General features: G+C 34.7%; 1 protein-coding gene across 1 annotated transcript; it reads left to right on the top strand.

Moving 5' to 3' along the window:
* On the top strand, positions 2614-7236 carry LOC109232331 (transcription factor UNE12-like). Its single transcript, XM_019398062.1, has 7 exons — positions 2614-2971; positions 3054-3152; positions 4194-4313; positions 4445-4510; positions 4985-5050; positions 6319-6396; positions 6498-7236. Exons 1-7 carry the CDS (start codon positions 2735-2737, stop codon positions 6726-6728), a joined length of 897 nt encoding a protein of 298 aa, XP_019253607.1. The 5' UTR covers positions 2614-2734; the 3' UTR covers positions 6729-7236.

The following is a 14602-nucleotide window of genomic DNA, read 5'->3' on the forward strand; positions in this document are numbered from 1 at the left end:
AGAACTCATTCTTTGTGCGTTTATGGTGTTAATCAAAAATATACACCGCACATCAATAATAATGAGATAGAATTATTTGATTCCTGACCCTGAAACCACTTGTGAGGGGAGAATGTAATATACTTTCGTATATAACCTATATCAAACAAATAGGGATAACTTTGTTCTCATAAGAAATAGTTTAGCTATTAAGTGGAGGCACTTAATAAATCATTTTGCTAAACCAACTGTGATGTAAACCAACTTATCAAGATAAACTATCTTGAATAGGAAATCTGGAAATTATGCTCGAAATTAAATTATTGAGCAAGTTACCTCGCACACACCGGCCAGGTTGCGGGTTAATAATAATTGCACATGTAACCATCTCATAGATGCATCTTATGTGGTATACATGGCGGGTGAATGGGCCCATATTCACCTTTGATATTTCTAGCATTCATGGGATTCAATCCCAATTTTAATTGGTCTATTAATTAATGAGAACAAACAATGTAAGAGAATTCGTAAAGAACTTTCTAGTTCTTTAATATTTACCCATGCGAATTCTCTTTTATTTTTGCACATCATACTTGAATTAACATGGCTAAACCAATTATGCCAACTGGATAAATTATCAATATTGATAAACTTTAGGTTTACACCATGATGTGTGCAATTATGAATAAACTCCAAGTTTATTATGATATGGGTTTTTATATCAATAAATATCCACATCATTGTGGTATTCTTTTGTTTATGTAGTACAAATTGGAGAATAAAGCGGGTAGCTTTTCACATACATATTACCTCGCTACAAGTTGTAGTAATAGAAGATATTAAATCTTTTCTTTATTTATAGTCTCAATATAATCAACCGCTTTCGTGTATACTTTGGAAACTGAATAAGTTTCTTTGAGACTTACTACAACACAATACCTTATTGGTAATTAATTATGTTTCTCCAAAATAGTATAATTGGCTCTTGCAGAGTTCTCAATTAATTTTGTAGTACCACATATTCATCAACACCCATATGGTGAATATCTCTTTTAAAGAGAAAGTTATACCATTATGGTTATGGTCAAAATTATATGCAAGATCTGTTTCTTGCATCACCGTTGTCTTTTAACAATCACAATACCAAAATATTTTGGCGTACAATAGGTACGTGACCAATGGCCATTCATGCCATAATAATGACATTATTTTTTTATATCATCTCAAACCTCCTTTTAGAGGTGAGTGCGGTATATTCACTACCACTAGCACGTTCATTTTCTTTGAAGAATGAATATGTATTCATAAATCAGATGTTGTCACATTCACATCATGAATGTGCCATAATCATCTATATGTGCTTTATGAAATCTCATATCAAATCGATGACAAATATTTTTCACAGAGTGAAAGATTATTTTGAGAATCCTTATTGTTCTCATTACCACAAATGATGACGATTATAATTTCGTCTATTGCCACGTCCACATCCATTGATACCTTCACGGTAATAATTTTGTCTTCTTTCAGACTTATCACATATTGCTATCACATTCTCTTAAGGGAATGAGAATGGAGCAAATTCAATGGGACGGGTTTTCAATTCTTTGCCCACAATCATACATGAATTTGATCATGGCGAGGCATAGAAATTTTACCACTTCAGGTGGTTATAATTTCTTACAAACTCCATTAGAGTTATAACCAAACTTTGTTGTCTTTGCTTGTATTTAAAATCAAAGTATAGAATAAAAGAGAAAAATACAGTAAAATGCTTACCTTAAATCCAAAATTTAATCATGAAGGAAGTTCATGGAATAATTGACAATCATTATGATCAATCCCAAAGCTTCTACTCAATTGGTTAGAGTCTCGTGCTGATAACGTGTTATAAAATAATAAAAGAAGAAGAAGAGTATTGCAGAGAAAAGTAGAGTGAGAGAATTCTTATTGATATGGGATGAATTACAATGGAATAAAACCCTCTATTTATAGGGAGAGGGTGGCTTAGCCACCAAGCAATGAACCCTAGAATCTCTCTAAATATGGACATTCACCATAAATAGGATTCTATTTATAACACTAGTCATGATTTTCTTAAAATTCATGCTCAATCAAAATACCAGTCTGTAAAATAAAACAAAAGAAGTCGTTTGGTTTGAAGAAAAGTTATGCAAAGATTAGTTATACGGGGAACAATTATGCTAGGATTAGTTATCCGAATATTATTTTTATTGACCGTTTGATATGTTGTATTAATTTTGGGATTGTCAATTTTACTGTTTTATTAAGGGATAACTTATCATGAGATTACTATTTCACCCTCTAGCATATATAAGTTATTCAAGTACAATATTATTTTTTATCTTGGGATAACTTATCACTGGATTAGTAACCAAATAAAAGATAAGGCAGTACTAAAGATTATTTTTTATTTATCCATCGTACCAAACGACCCTAAAGTATTTATTATGTTATTGTGTACATTTTCTTATATTGGACCTATTGTAAGAATAATGAACAATTTGCCCTTACAAACTATAGAGGCAGATATAAATACTACAATAAAATTCAGGGGGCACCCGCAAAAAAAAAAAACCATCCAAAAAAATCATCACACTTTTTAAAACGCATGCCCACAAAAGCACGAAAAGCCAAAACAGTCATTCCATTCCATTTCCGTTCCTCAAAACCCTTTACTAACTTCTTCTCGCCGGACAAAAACCTTTTTTTCTCGCCGGAGATAATCTCCGGCATGGCGTCAAACCAACCGGAGGGCTACGCCGACGATTTCCTCGAGCAAATTCTCGCGATTCCTTCCTACGCTGGCTTGCCGCCGGTAGCTGACGTCGGAACTTCATCAGAAACGACGTCGTTCACTTCGGCATCTGCTGCTGCTGCTGGTCTACAGCAACCGTTGTTCCCGTTGGGACTTAGCTTGGATAACGGCCGTGATGACGTCAGCGATGCTGGTGCTTATGCAGTGAAGCATGTAAGTTTTTTTTTTTTGGCGTTTTGGCATTTTCCAAATTTTAGAATATTTAACTTAATTTTTTTTGGGTTATTTTTTGCAGGAAAGAGAAGGAATAAATATCGGGAATTTATATGCTGGTCTAGAACATTTGCAATCTCATGCAGTTCGTCACGCTGTGCCTCCTGTTCACCATATCCAGGTTACTTGTGTGTGTGTATTTCTTTTATTAAAGCTAAAAAAATTGCCTGTCTGCAAATTGTTCGCATTGGTAGCCGAAAAGATTAGGAAGCTACATATAAGGTGTACTCTTAATCGTGTAAGACTTTTTGGGAAAAATTGTGCTATTTTGCCATCAATATCACACCGTGTTAAGAGTATCTGTGGCCCTCAATTTTGTCTCTAGAATTGCTCATTATTACTCTCTAATACGGAAAATGTTTCGATATAATAGATGGAAATGTAAAATTTAAGCTCATTTCATGTGTTGATTCATTTTTTTGAGATTATGATAGGTTTTGAGGTTTTGGTATGTTATGTGTACTATGATTTTATAGTGACTTGGAGGGGGTCCCTATGAAGAGTTGATATTGATTCTGGTGAAAATGGAGGATTCAGTGTGTTTTGAAGAATGTTAAAATTGGAAAAAAATTTAAGTCGCATGGTTACTAAATATTGTCTTTAAAAAGCGCTTGTTATAAATATGGCTTGTTATTTGTCCAGCATCTTCGATCCATAGTTTTGTTTCCTTGTTGACTTTGTGCATATTGCAATCTCCAGTAACAGTTAAGGATTTTGGTTTCTGATGTTTTATGAGAAATAACTTTGTCCTCGAGCCCTTCGTAGACTATGCTTAAATGATTGAAGTTTCATAAGCTGAAATCTAAATGCATGTCCAAATTTGTAGCCAGTCAGTTGTCTGAAGCACTAAGTCCATAATCTTTATTTAGACAATGTTAATACTCCTTGACTATGAGTAAAGCCTATTGGCGTTAACAATAACTGTTTTCTAGCTGAAGCATATCATTTGATTATAAGACAGTAAAACACTGTTGAAGGATGGAATTGCATGCAGTATTCCGTTTAATTTCTCTTTACTTTGAAGTCTAATTAGTTGCATGACTCAGACGTGGTAACTTTGATTTGAATTATGTTTCTTTAAGAAGAACACGGTCTCTTGTCAATGAGGGGTGTGACGTTTACTGCATTTATTGAGCTAATAATTTCTCTTGGTTTCTTTCAGCCTTTCCAAGGCCAACCAACAACAAGCACAACAGTAACTGTACCGCACCCACCAGCAATTCGTCCTAGGGTTCGAGCTCGGAGGGGACAAGCCACAGATCCACATAGCATAGCTGAGAGGGTAATAAGATTGATATACCATGTTATGTAGATAAGCTTTATAAGGACAAGCGTGAATCGCGTAGTATGATACAAGGTGTTATTAGAGTTCTCTAGAAACAAGTGCTGAGTAATGATTTGTATCCCTTGCAGTTGAGACGAGAGAGGATATCAGAAAGAATAAAGGCTTTGCAAGAACTTGTCCCCAGCTGCAATAAGGTGTGTCTCACTCTCTTAGTGGCAACAAGTTCTTATTTTAGTGGCGAGTATGTTTCTTTACTCATGGCATTGTCATACTGAGGCTCATTAAAACACGAAGTCTTATGTTTACAGATAACGTCAATTTTACTTTCTGGTGCACATCATGACCATAAAATACCAGTGCTTGAAAGAAAAAGCAGGAAAAAGATGATTCACATCTTGTAACTTATCAAAAAAGGATCATTCAAATTTTGTAGGCAAATTTTTACTTGCAGTAGAGTGCTGTCTGATGGTTCAATTTACTATTCTCCATTAGTTAGACTTGTGGGATTCAGTTAATTGCTAATTTTCACTTTGAATGGGACTTTCGGAATTGGACTTCATCTTTGTTTTTTCAGCATCTAATATGAACAGTCCCCTCCATGAAGAATGAAATTAGGAAGATGTGGCTGCTTTAGGTATTGAGATTTTATTTCTTTTCTCTCTTACCAGACCGATAGGGCCGCAATGCTTGATGAGATTCTGGACTATGTGAAGTTCTTAAGGCTTCAAGTTAAGGTAACGTGCAATAACATTCATCTTAATTGCTTATTTAGTCAATCACTCTTCCTACCATGTTCCGGAGCAAATTAAGTTCTTGGCTTCTGATTTCTCTACAACGAAAGAGTTGTTTACAAAGTATCAAATTGTTGGAGCCATTATAATTTATAGAAGTTCACAATCTGTGTGCGACTACTCGTGTGGTCTTATCCATTCCATTTAAGTATCTTGAGTTTATGTTGATCAGCTTGTTCTTCTGAGATAGCTTATTCAACTCGATCATCATGTTCTGCTAGAAACCTTCTTTCTGAGGGGTTTAGTGGTTTGAAATCATTTGATTTCTGATTTCTCTAAAGGTGATTGTTTCAACATCATCTGATCGTCTCTAGGCAATGGTTGCGGTACCTTGCGCCATTTTTGAGCTTGATTTCAATAGGAAATATCGAGAGATAATACCCTTGTTTAAAAGAATTTTCTTCGAGAGATAATACAGGTTAACAATTTTGTGTGTGTACTAATTTCAGTTTGCAAATAAGCAATTATCACCTTTTTTTATTTATTTTAAATTTCTGTATCACCTGGATAACTTGAAAGTAATTCTTATCCTGGCTTGTTCTACCACCTACTCGCTTACTATTTTGGGTTTGACATCTTTCTGCTAATTATATATTTTAGACAAGCTTTTCAAATCATTTTAACTGATCAGATTTTAACTTTGAGGTAATGTTTTTTCAATTGAACTAACTTTTCAACTATTCTTTTAATAGGCTCTATTACTAGTATACTATGTTAGCCAAACTAAACTATTTGGTTCTGTTTTAAATAGTTCCATAAAATGGGGAGGAAGGGAATGTCAGATGTGTACAAGAAAATAGCAGAAGGAGGAATCTCGTACAACAGTTGAAAGTCTTCATTTTTACTATATATAAACAACCTCACGAGCGATGGTTGCTGCTTCAGTGAGAAACTTATATCTCGTCTGACTGTGACCCTGCATAACAGAGTCCCAAGTGATTGCTTTACTTCAACAACCTAGTAGCCTTTAGTGTCATGTTCTGGTACGTCATTTGCTGTATCATATGGAAATTTTAGGCTATAATGGAGGACGTAGGGTTTTGATGCATGCCATAGCCTCCTTATTGGTTCTATAGTTTCCCACTTTCTGTTCTTTGTCAGTTCAACGTATTTGGGATTTCTTGGCCATCATAGTCTCGTACTGGTTTTTGATTGCCAGTTTTCATTATTGTATCTGTCCTGTAAATGATGTGCATTAAAATTGCCTAAAGGTACTGAGCATGAGTAGGCTGGGAGGAGCCAGTGCAGTGGCACAACTTGTTGCTGACATTCCGTTGCAATCTGTGGAGGTAATGAATCCTGCTTCTACTGAGACCCTAAAAACAGGGTTAGCTCGAACTCAAGATTTGCTTCATTTGCTTCAAAATCCTTTTGTTTTCTTATATTTTAGGGGGACAGTGCTGAAAGTAGATCCAACCAGCATATCTGGGAGAAGTGGTCCAATGTCGACACAGAACAAGAGGTCGCTAAGCTCATGGAGGAAGATGTTGGAGCAGCCATGCAATACCTTCAGTCCAAATCCCTCTGCATCATGCCCATATCACTTGCTGCACTTATCTATCCTAGTCAGCAACCGGATGACCCGTCAATGGTCAAGCCGGAACCGGCAGCCCCGTCATAGACCTCCAATTTGTTGCACGTGCCTTTGAGAACTCCTAATAGCCTTGTGTTCCACCCTCCTTTGTATCCTTACCTACTATCACTTGTATTTTCCTGTGCAATTGGTGGCAATGCAATCATTGTCAGATGCCCCAATTTTTGCTTTTAGCACAACCATTGGCCCCTTTTATTACCTTTCGGGAGTTTTCGTCAAACAAGGCATGATGTCATACCTTGGACAAAGGTAAACGTCTGAAAAGCACCCAATCCATTATCATCATTTTGGATGAGGTGAGCAGCTTTTTCAAAGTTATCTATGATTCTGCCATTTTGTTTGTGGGATAGTGGGGACTCCTTTATCTTTTGCATAGTGGATTGGTGGGGCGATGTAAAAGTAATCAAAAACTGGTTTTTGTAAAGTGTAATGTAATTTAAGTATATTATTGCAATGGATAGTTGAAGTGGCTCTCCCCCCAAAAAGTTGTTCTGAAAATATGATTTGTGAAAAAATAACTGGGTTTTAGTTTGCAGTAAGAAGTCTTTCTTAGTATATTATGAACTTCAAATTCCTCCAGTTAGTTTCTTTCTCCTTCATATAGTAGTATTAAACAAGGAGGATGACAAGCTTGTTCGCTCAAAGTTCCTTTCAGTTGATACTATCAAAAAAAAGTTTGAGACTTTCAATTTCCCATACCAAACCAGTGAGATTGTTTAAAATTCTTCAAGTTGTCTGTAATTAACCTTTGCTTGATCCTAGTATGAGAATGTTTTTTATATTTTTCTTGACTGGACCAGAAATATAAAATTTTCTAGAGAAATAAAAATGTATGACTGACTGAATCTACGAGACGTTTCTCAAAAGTCAAATTGTATTCTGGGCTACTCTAGCAAGAATATTTATGTCTTCATAAAGCACTATCTTTTAGTAGTAATTAGCCATCTATAGATATTATTTGCTATATTATGGATTATAAATACTTTTTATGTGGTTATAAGATGTATTTAAGCTATTGTATTCATGAATACAGTAGCAAAAATAGGCGTGAATTAGGGAAGTTCAGCTAATCAGTTGTTGTATTCGAGTGTATTCGACTGTATTCATGGAGTGAAACATGGGATTACAGTTGGATCGATTATTGTATTCAACTGTATTCACGGTGTGAAATAGGGGATTACACTGTTTTTAAAACGGAAAGTGAATCAATTAATATAATAGACTCCTAATATAACTCAACAAATTCAATTATAACACACAAATTTTGTATTTTCAGTTACAAAAAAGATTCTCAACCGAAAAATACCCCAAAAACATAGCAATCTTCAGAGAAATTATATAATACATTTGAATACATAAATTGTATTAATTAAAAAATCATGGCATCTAGCGAGACAGTAAATACAATGAATTACATAGAATACAACGGGATACATTGAAATACAATGAGAAAAAAAGACAGCGAATACGATGAAATTCATGGAATACAACGAGATACATTGAATTACAATGAAAAAAAAGACAATGAATACAATGAAATACATTGAAATATATTAACAGAAAATCATCCTACAACATCCATATTTCCAGGCTCACCATCTCTGGAGACACCTTTGTCTCCACTAACAAACCGAAGTTGGCAGAGACAAATATACTTGAGCAACTCCGAAACTCAAACATAGAGATTTAACCCTTCTAACAGATTTGGGATTCCAAGAACAAAGCCACATCTGATCTAGGAAGGCCATAAAATAAAGTTCAAAGAGCATTTTGCCAAAATGCTTATCGCATTATGTTCCCAAAAAATAATTAAGTGTGCAGTAATCTACCGGCGGCTGCTGTTGTTGGTGAGAAACCAACCGGATTAAATGTTCCATAGATTTTAAACCGGCTGAAGCAGAGAGTGAACCTGCTCTGAAGTGGGCTTTGCACAAATCGGTGGAAGGAGGAGGAGATCGAAAATTTTAATGGGATGGGGGAAGAGAATGGGATGTATCAAAGTAGAGAGAGAAAGAAAATAGTGTAACTGATTAGCGTATTTAGTGGCTTAGGGCTAGGAGGTAACCAAAATTAAATATTTTGCTATAAACCTTAAAAGATATCTATAGATATAATTTTTTTAAATGGTATTTATTTAAAATAAATAAGGTGTTAACCTTTGCTATAGGAGATAAAAATTCCTATTTATGTCCTGTGCTAAGAATATTCTGGGCTATCAGTCACACTAATGTCTTCATCTAAGTTATTTCAGCCTCATTTGTTGTTGCATTCATGGTCCCTCCTTTGAAAAGGGACAAACTAAGCTCTTAACATAGATTACTGCCTCTAGATATTTGATCGAGTCATCCTTTGGACTTTACTTCGTAAAACGCGGTCCAAACTTAAGCAAAAATTCACCTTCATTTGACGTTAAAATAGGTGGACAAAATATCTTTCCCATGGAATCAACAGGAGACTTGACGGTAAACATCTTTGTCCAAATGGGTCTTAATAAATTCAGGGCTATAGATTAAAGAAAGCCAAGATTTTGAAACACACCTGAATTGAAACAGGGATTTAACTGGAAGCTTTAACAAGATTTCAGTGATGAGTTTTGCAGGAAGTGTAGGCATTGACAAGATTGAATCTTGGCTTGAATGAGCATATACTATCAGAAATTTGAGAAAGAAACCACAATAAGAGTAATTTCGCTAGAAAATACATAAAATTAATGTACGGAGGACTAGTCATAAACTCATATAATGTATTGTACATTTTTAATTTGCACATCATTTATATCCCTACACATAGCCCTGCACATAGCGGGAGCTTAGTACACCGGACTGTCACCTCGGAAGCCCTGGCTCATTCAAATCAAAATAGAACGAGTACCTACGACTAAGGGCCCTTTCCAATGTACACAAATTGAAGAAAAAAAGAAAGAATATCTTTCTTTAGGAATCTTAATTCGGAGAATTCCCTACAACACTAACAGAGAACTCTCAAAATGCTTACAAATCTTGTCTTTTCTTTTCTTTATTTTTATCGTGTTAGCTAGTCACAAAGGCTCAAAAACATAGGATCACCACTTGAATAAATGGTCCCACACCCAATCTTGCATAGATTTAAAAAAGGGCAGCCAGCCGAAGCATGACGTAGGCAACCTACCTTCATGCAAACATCAATTCCACAGCTCGAATCTGTAACCTATAGGTCACACAGAGACAACTTTACCGTTGCTCCAAAAGGGAGAGTAAAAACTACGGGTTCAGTCGAAACCAATAGATTTGCCCAAACTCTGTATTTGTCTTAAGAAATTCATTGAATATGCATAAATTATTAATTTAAAACTCAGTATCAAGAATTTAGAATCCCGAACCCATAAGTTTCAAATTGCGGCTCCGCCTCTTGCTCCAAATTTCCTTGGAGGGACTTCTTTATTTTTTTCTTTTCTTTGGAACATTTAATGATTCTTAGTTAAAGTAGGGCCTTTATTCCTTTTCCTGAGCCGAGGGTCGATTGGAAACAGCTTCTCTGCCCTTTCGGGTAGGGGTAAGGCCTGTGTACGTATTACCCTCCCCGGATCCCACCTTGTGGGACTATACTGGGTAGTTGTTGTTGTTGTTGTTTAAAGTAGGGCCTTTAGTATCTTAGCTTATGAGTTTTTATTAAGAAAATGATGTATTGTGGTTGATCACGCCCAACTATGCCTTATAAAAAGGACAATGCGGTCGTTGCAAATATAATCCAGTTTACAAGTCCGGAGTCGAATCCCACAGAGAACTAAGGTTTAGCTACAGCTGTTCACTATCACCAAGAAGACAAGCTTGAACAATTCCTAACTTATAGATATTAAGATTTTTCTGTTTAACTAATTAACTAACAAATTAAAATAGTAAATTAACAACTAACGATATTGAGGGTTAGAGAAAAGATTAAGGAGGTCTAGAGTTATGATTTCCCCTATTGTCGGAATCCTTCCCGCTATGTCTTCTATAATTTCGCCTAAGTATTCTCTACCGATCATGAGCACTCTTATTACCGTAAATCTCTCCCGAGTAATTACGACAATTTACTAGACGCACTCTCCCAAGCTACGCTAGCTGGCTTTTAATACAACACTTCAGATCGCACCCAAGGCTTCGTTATCCCTAATCCCGCCTTTAAACCCTCGGTTATTGATCCCTCATATACTCTGGGAGTGGTGTTGTTCAACAATTACCTAAATATGCACTCTCTCCCGAGTTATGCATACTAAATAGGCACAGCTAATTGAGAGCTCTTCAATCAACCACAATATAAACGTAGTTGAACAAATAGAGAAAAGGCTATGGCTCAATTATATAAAAACATAACAAGAATTTATCCTACAAAAGGTTCTATCAAAACTCTAGATAACAAATTAGCTATTCATAATAGTATGTCAAACTACAATACTAAAAGTCATAACCAACAATGAAAAATAGGAAGAGGAAGGAAAAAACTCGTAGAAGAATTCCCCGCCTTGCTCCCAATGTGTTCTTGCCTCCAAGGGTGTTGTCTAACCCTAAAGTAGTGTCTCTCCGCCTCCTTAGGTCTAATTTGTGTCCAAAATATGTCCCCCCTCTTCTTCAAAATAGGTTTAGGACCCCTTTTATACAAGTTGGAATAGTGTAGGGCCGAAATAAACTTGTCCCGGGCGAAATAGGACTTCTTTTTGACGCCTGGAGGGGCGCGGCCGCGGTCAAAACGCGGTAGGACCGCGGCCAGACAAGCTCTCTGATTTCTGCCGCGGTCGCGGTTTCGACCGCATTTTTCACCCTGTTCTGTTTGGAATTAGGAAAAACGTAAAACATGAAAGTTGTAGCCCTTTGAATTATCTTTCCAACCATATATTGTGGAGCCCAAATGGAGTTCTGAGAAAAAAGTTATGTCTATTTTACTAGACAGTGCGCAATATGCCTCCTCAAGTCTTCGTTCGTACTTAATTATCAAATTTGACCCCCGAACACGATCCCGGCATAATTCCTTGATCTTTTACTCAGACTTCAAAGCTTCAAATCACTTATATTCCTTCCATAACATCTATATAGCTCGAAATCACACCTACAAGGCATAAAACACACAATTAGTGCAAAACACTAGCGATTAAAGCGCAAACTCAATTAAAGTGCAGTAAATTCGAGTGCAATAAGCGACTAAAATATGCAATTATAGCCTATCATCAGTAGTTGTAGCACTTCATTGAGTGATTGGGCCATACTACATAAGATGATGGCTTTCTTATTAACTACCCAAAATATTCTATTGACAAGTGTTTGGAAATCGGAGACACATTTCGTTGATCAAATTTTCTAACTTTACACAGATGATCAGTTTTATATTTGATTTATCCAATGATTCAGCAAGCATGTGAACCATTTTAGCTTGGATAATTTAAAGGGGTATTATCACTTTAGCCTGCGCCAGAAACCATTTATATTTGGTAGACGAAAAAATATATAAATTATGTTTATAACATACAGAATGTATATATACACAAAAAACATACTACATTTTTTCGACTACTTTGCCTAATTTAAATTGTTTTGATTGATTTTCTCTAAACAAATAGTGGCTTGGCATCTCTTTTAACGAAAACTTCACTGAATTAGATCTATTATAGAGTCAAAGCAACTTTGTAAAAACAACTTTACGGTATACATTCTTTTTATAATTATGAACTGTAATCTGGTATCCAAACACTTTATATTACATATATTGACAACATGATTATCTTGTGTTTTATATGATAATGTACCTGTTGTACAAATAATTGTATAGAAAATGAAGTGGTTGATGTTTTAGTTTCACTTATTCGTTAAACAAATATATTTCAGTTTGTTGCTAAATAATGTAGGGTAGCACTAAGAGTAGGTCTTCATTAAAAAGAAATTATATATCTATCTATATTGTGGATCGGATAAAATTTCTCCACCACTTGAATTCATTTTCAAACATAAGATGATGACAAACAGTGAGTAGTTACAACTTACAATTAAAGTGCTGAAAAAAAATTCTAATAATAAAGTAGCACACCATTCAAAATGCCATAAAGCATAATAAATAATATTTTGGTCGTAATTATATCTATTTGGTAGGTGTTAGGTTAAATATGGCTGTGCATCGGTCGGATCAAATCGGATTTAGCATATTTTGCATTGTAAATTCGGATTTCGGATTTTATGAAATGCAATCCGAATCCAATCCGAATCCAATTGGATTGGATCAGATTTTAAAGTTTGGATCGGGTAAATATTTTAGATTTTCGGATCGGATTGTACGCCTTATTAAGACTACTAACAATCTAATCGGCTACTGTACCTTTTAAGGCTATTGATATTCACTATTCTATTAAATTGAAAGGCAACAAAAGTCTTCGTAGCAATAGACAAAACAAAAGTTTCATAGCAAATAAAATAAATTGAAATTTCAAAAATATGTCTAATGAGGGAGAGGCATCGTTGTCCGTACTAAGAAGGAGAGACTAAGAATGAGAGACACACAGGTAAGACTTAAGAGAAGCGGACAAAGGAATCTGAAGAGAGGTTAGAGAGAGACTTTGATATAAACTAAGAAAAGAAGAGTCTAAAGAGAGGCAAATCATGAAATGAGAAGATTTAACCCTAAAATGTAAGTCTAATATTTATACATGTCCATATAACTCGGATTTCGGATCGGACTAAAATTATACAAATCCGAACCCGATCCGAATATTCGAACTTTTAAAAAACCTAACTCATATCCGATCCAAAAATCCAAATAAAGTGGATCAGTTCGGATTCTCGGATATCCGATCCAAATGCACGCCCCTAAAGTAAAAGCCTTTAGTCCAGTTTCTGCTGATGGTTCATTTTTTAACTAGTAATAAAGGGGTTAGGCTAAGCTTACATCTTTTCTCATGCTCTAATAGATTTTAAGTAGTATACATTGTCAACTTTTTATACTATTAAGTCACCCAAAGAATATATTTACAGATAAGCCTTCTTAAAATGTTGGATGAGTAATCTTAAAAATAAGATATATTACATGCTACGACAGGTAAAGATAACATGACAGTGTATAAGTTCTTTACACACGTGACGTGTATTTAAATTGAACTCTTTCTAATATACATATACTCTAGTATTTCTATATATTTCAAAAAATGAGAATTAATACAGAATATGATAAGATCCCATTGATGTAATCAGGAGCTTGAAACATACAAATTTCTGTAATAAAAATGGGCATTAATTAGGAGGTTTTCGGTTTTAGGTAAATTTTTATTTACTTTTGTGTTCCTCTAAATCTCTTTCTGCAGCTATAGTTTTGTTTGATGTGTACATCTTCATGCTTGTTTCTAAGCTTAATCAACATTTAATTAACATGCGTCCTGAAATATATATGATACGACTAAGCCAATTTGCTCCAAAAAGCAAAGATGGTACGTACTTCAACACAGAATATTATGTAAAATAAGTTGTTAATGTAGTTATTAACATTTTTATACATATGACAACCTATTTTTGTTTTTTGGGATATAATCTAATATTTATTAACTTTTTATTTTGTTTGATGTAATATATAGACGTAACAACTTCTTTTTTTGTTATTTTGTAACTAGTAGTCGTACCCGCGCGATGCGCGGTCAGTATTAAATAATATTAGTTAAATTAAATCCTAATCGGGCTTGTTTGAACATATTAGATCGTATTACTTTAATAAATTTAAATTATCATCTTATTTGTCAATACGATATACCCAATAATAAAATCTCTATTAAACTAAAAAGACTTATATAGTTATTGAAGAACTTTTTTGTTTTATATTTCTTTATTATATTATCCAATGTTTAGTAATTATACATTGTTAATAAAAATATTTATTAGCATATTACTTTGTTTAATATTTTTGTCTGATCG

The sequence above is a fragment of the Nicotiana attenuata genome, chromosome 9 (genome assembly GCF_001879085.1).
Source record: "Nicotiana attenuata strain UT chromosome 9, NIATTr2, whole genome shotgun sequence".
Classification (NCBI taxonomy): Eukaryota; Viridiplantae; Streptophyta; class Magnoliopsida; order Solanales; family Solanaceae; genus Nicotiana; species Nicotiana attenuata.

What these genes read in the sequence shown, in the direction of transcription:
- LOC109232331 (XM_019398062.1), top strand. Translation starts at nt 2,735, where the DNA reads ATGGCGTCAAACCAACCGGAGGGCTACGCCGACGATTTCCTCGAGCAA. An exon ending in CTCCTGTTCACCATATCCAG is followed by an intron (nt 3,153 to 4,193) that starts GTTACTTGTGTG and finishes GGTTTCTTTCAG; the next exon opens with CCTTTCCAAGGCCAACCAAC. An exon ending in TCTTAAGGCTTCAAGTTAAG is followed by an intron (nt 5,051 to 6,318) that starts GTAACGTGCAAT and finishes AATTGCCTAAAG; the next exon opens with GTACTGAGCATGAGTAGGCT.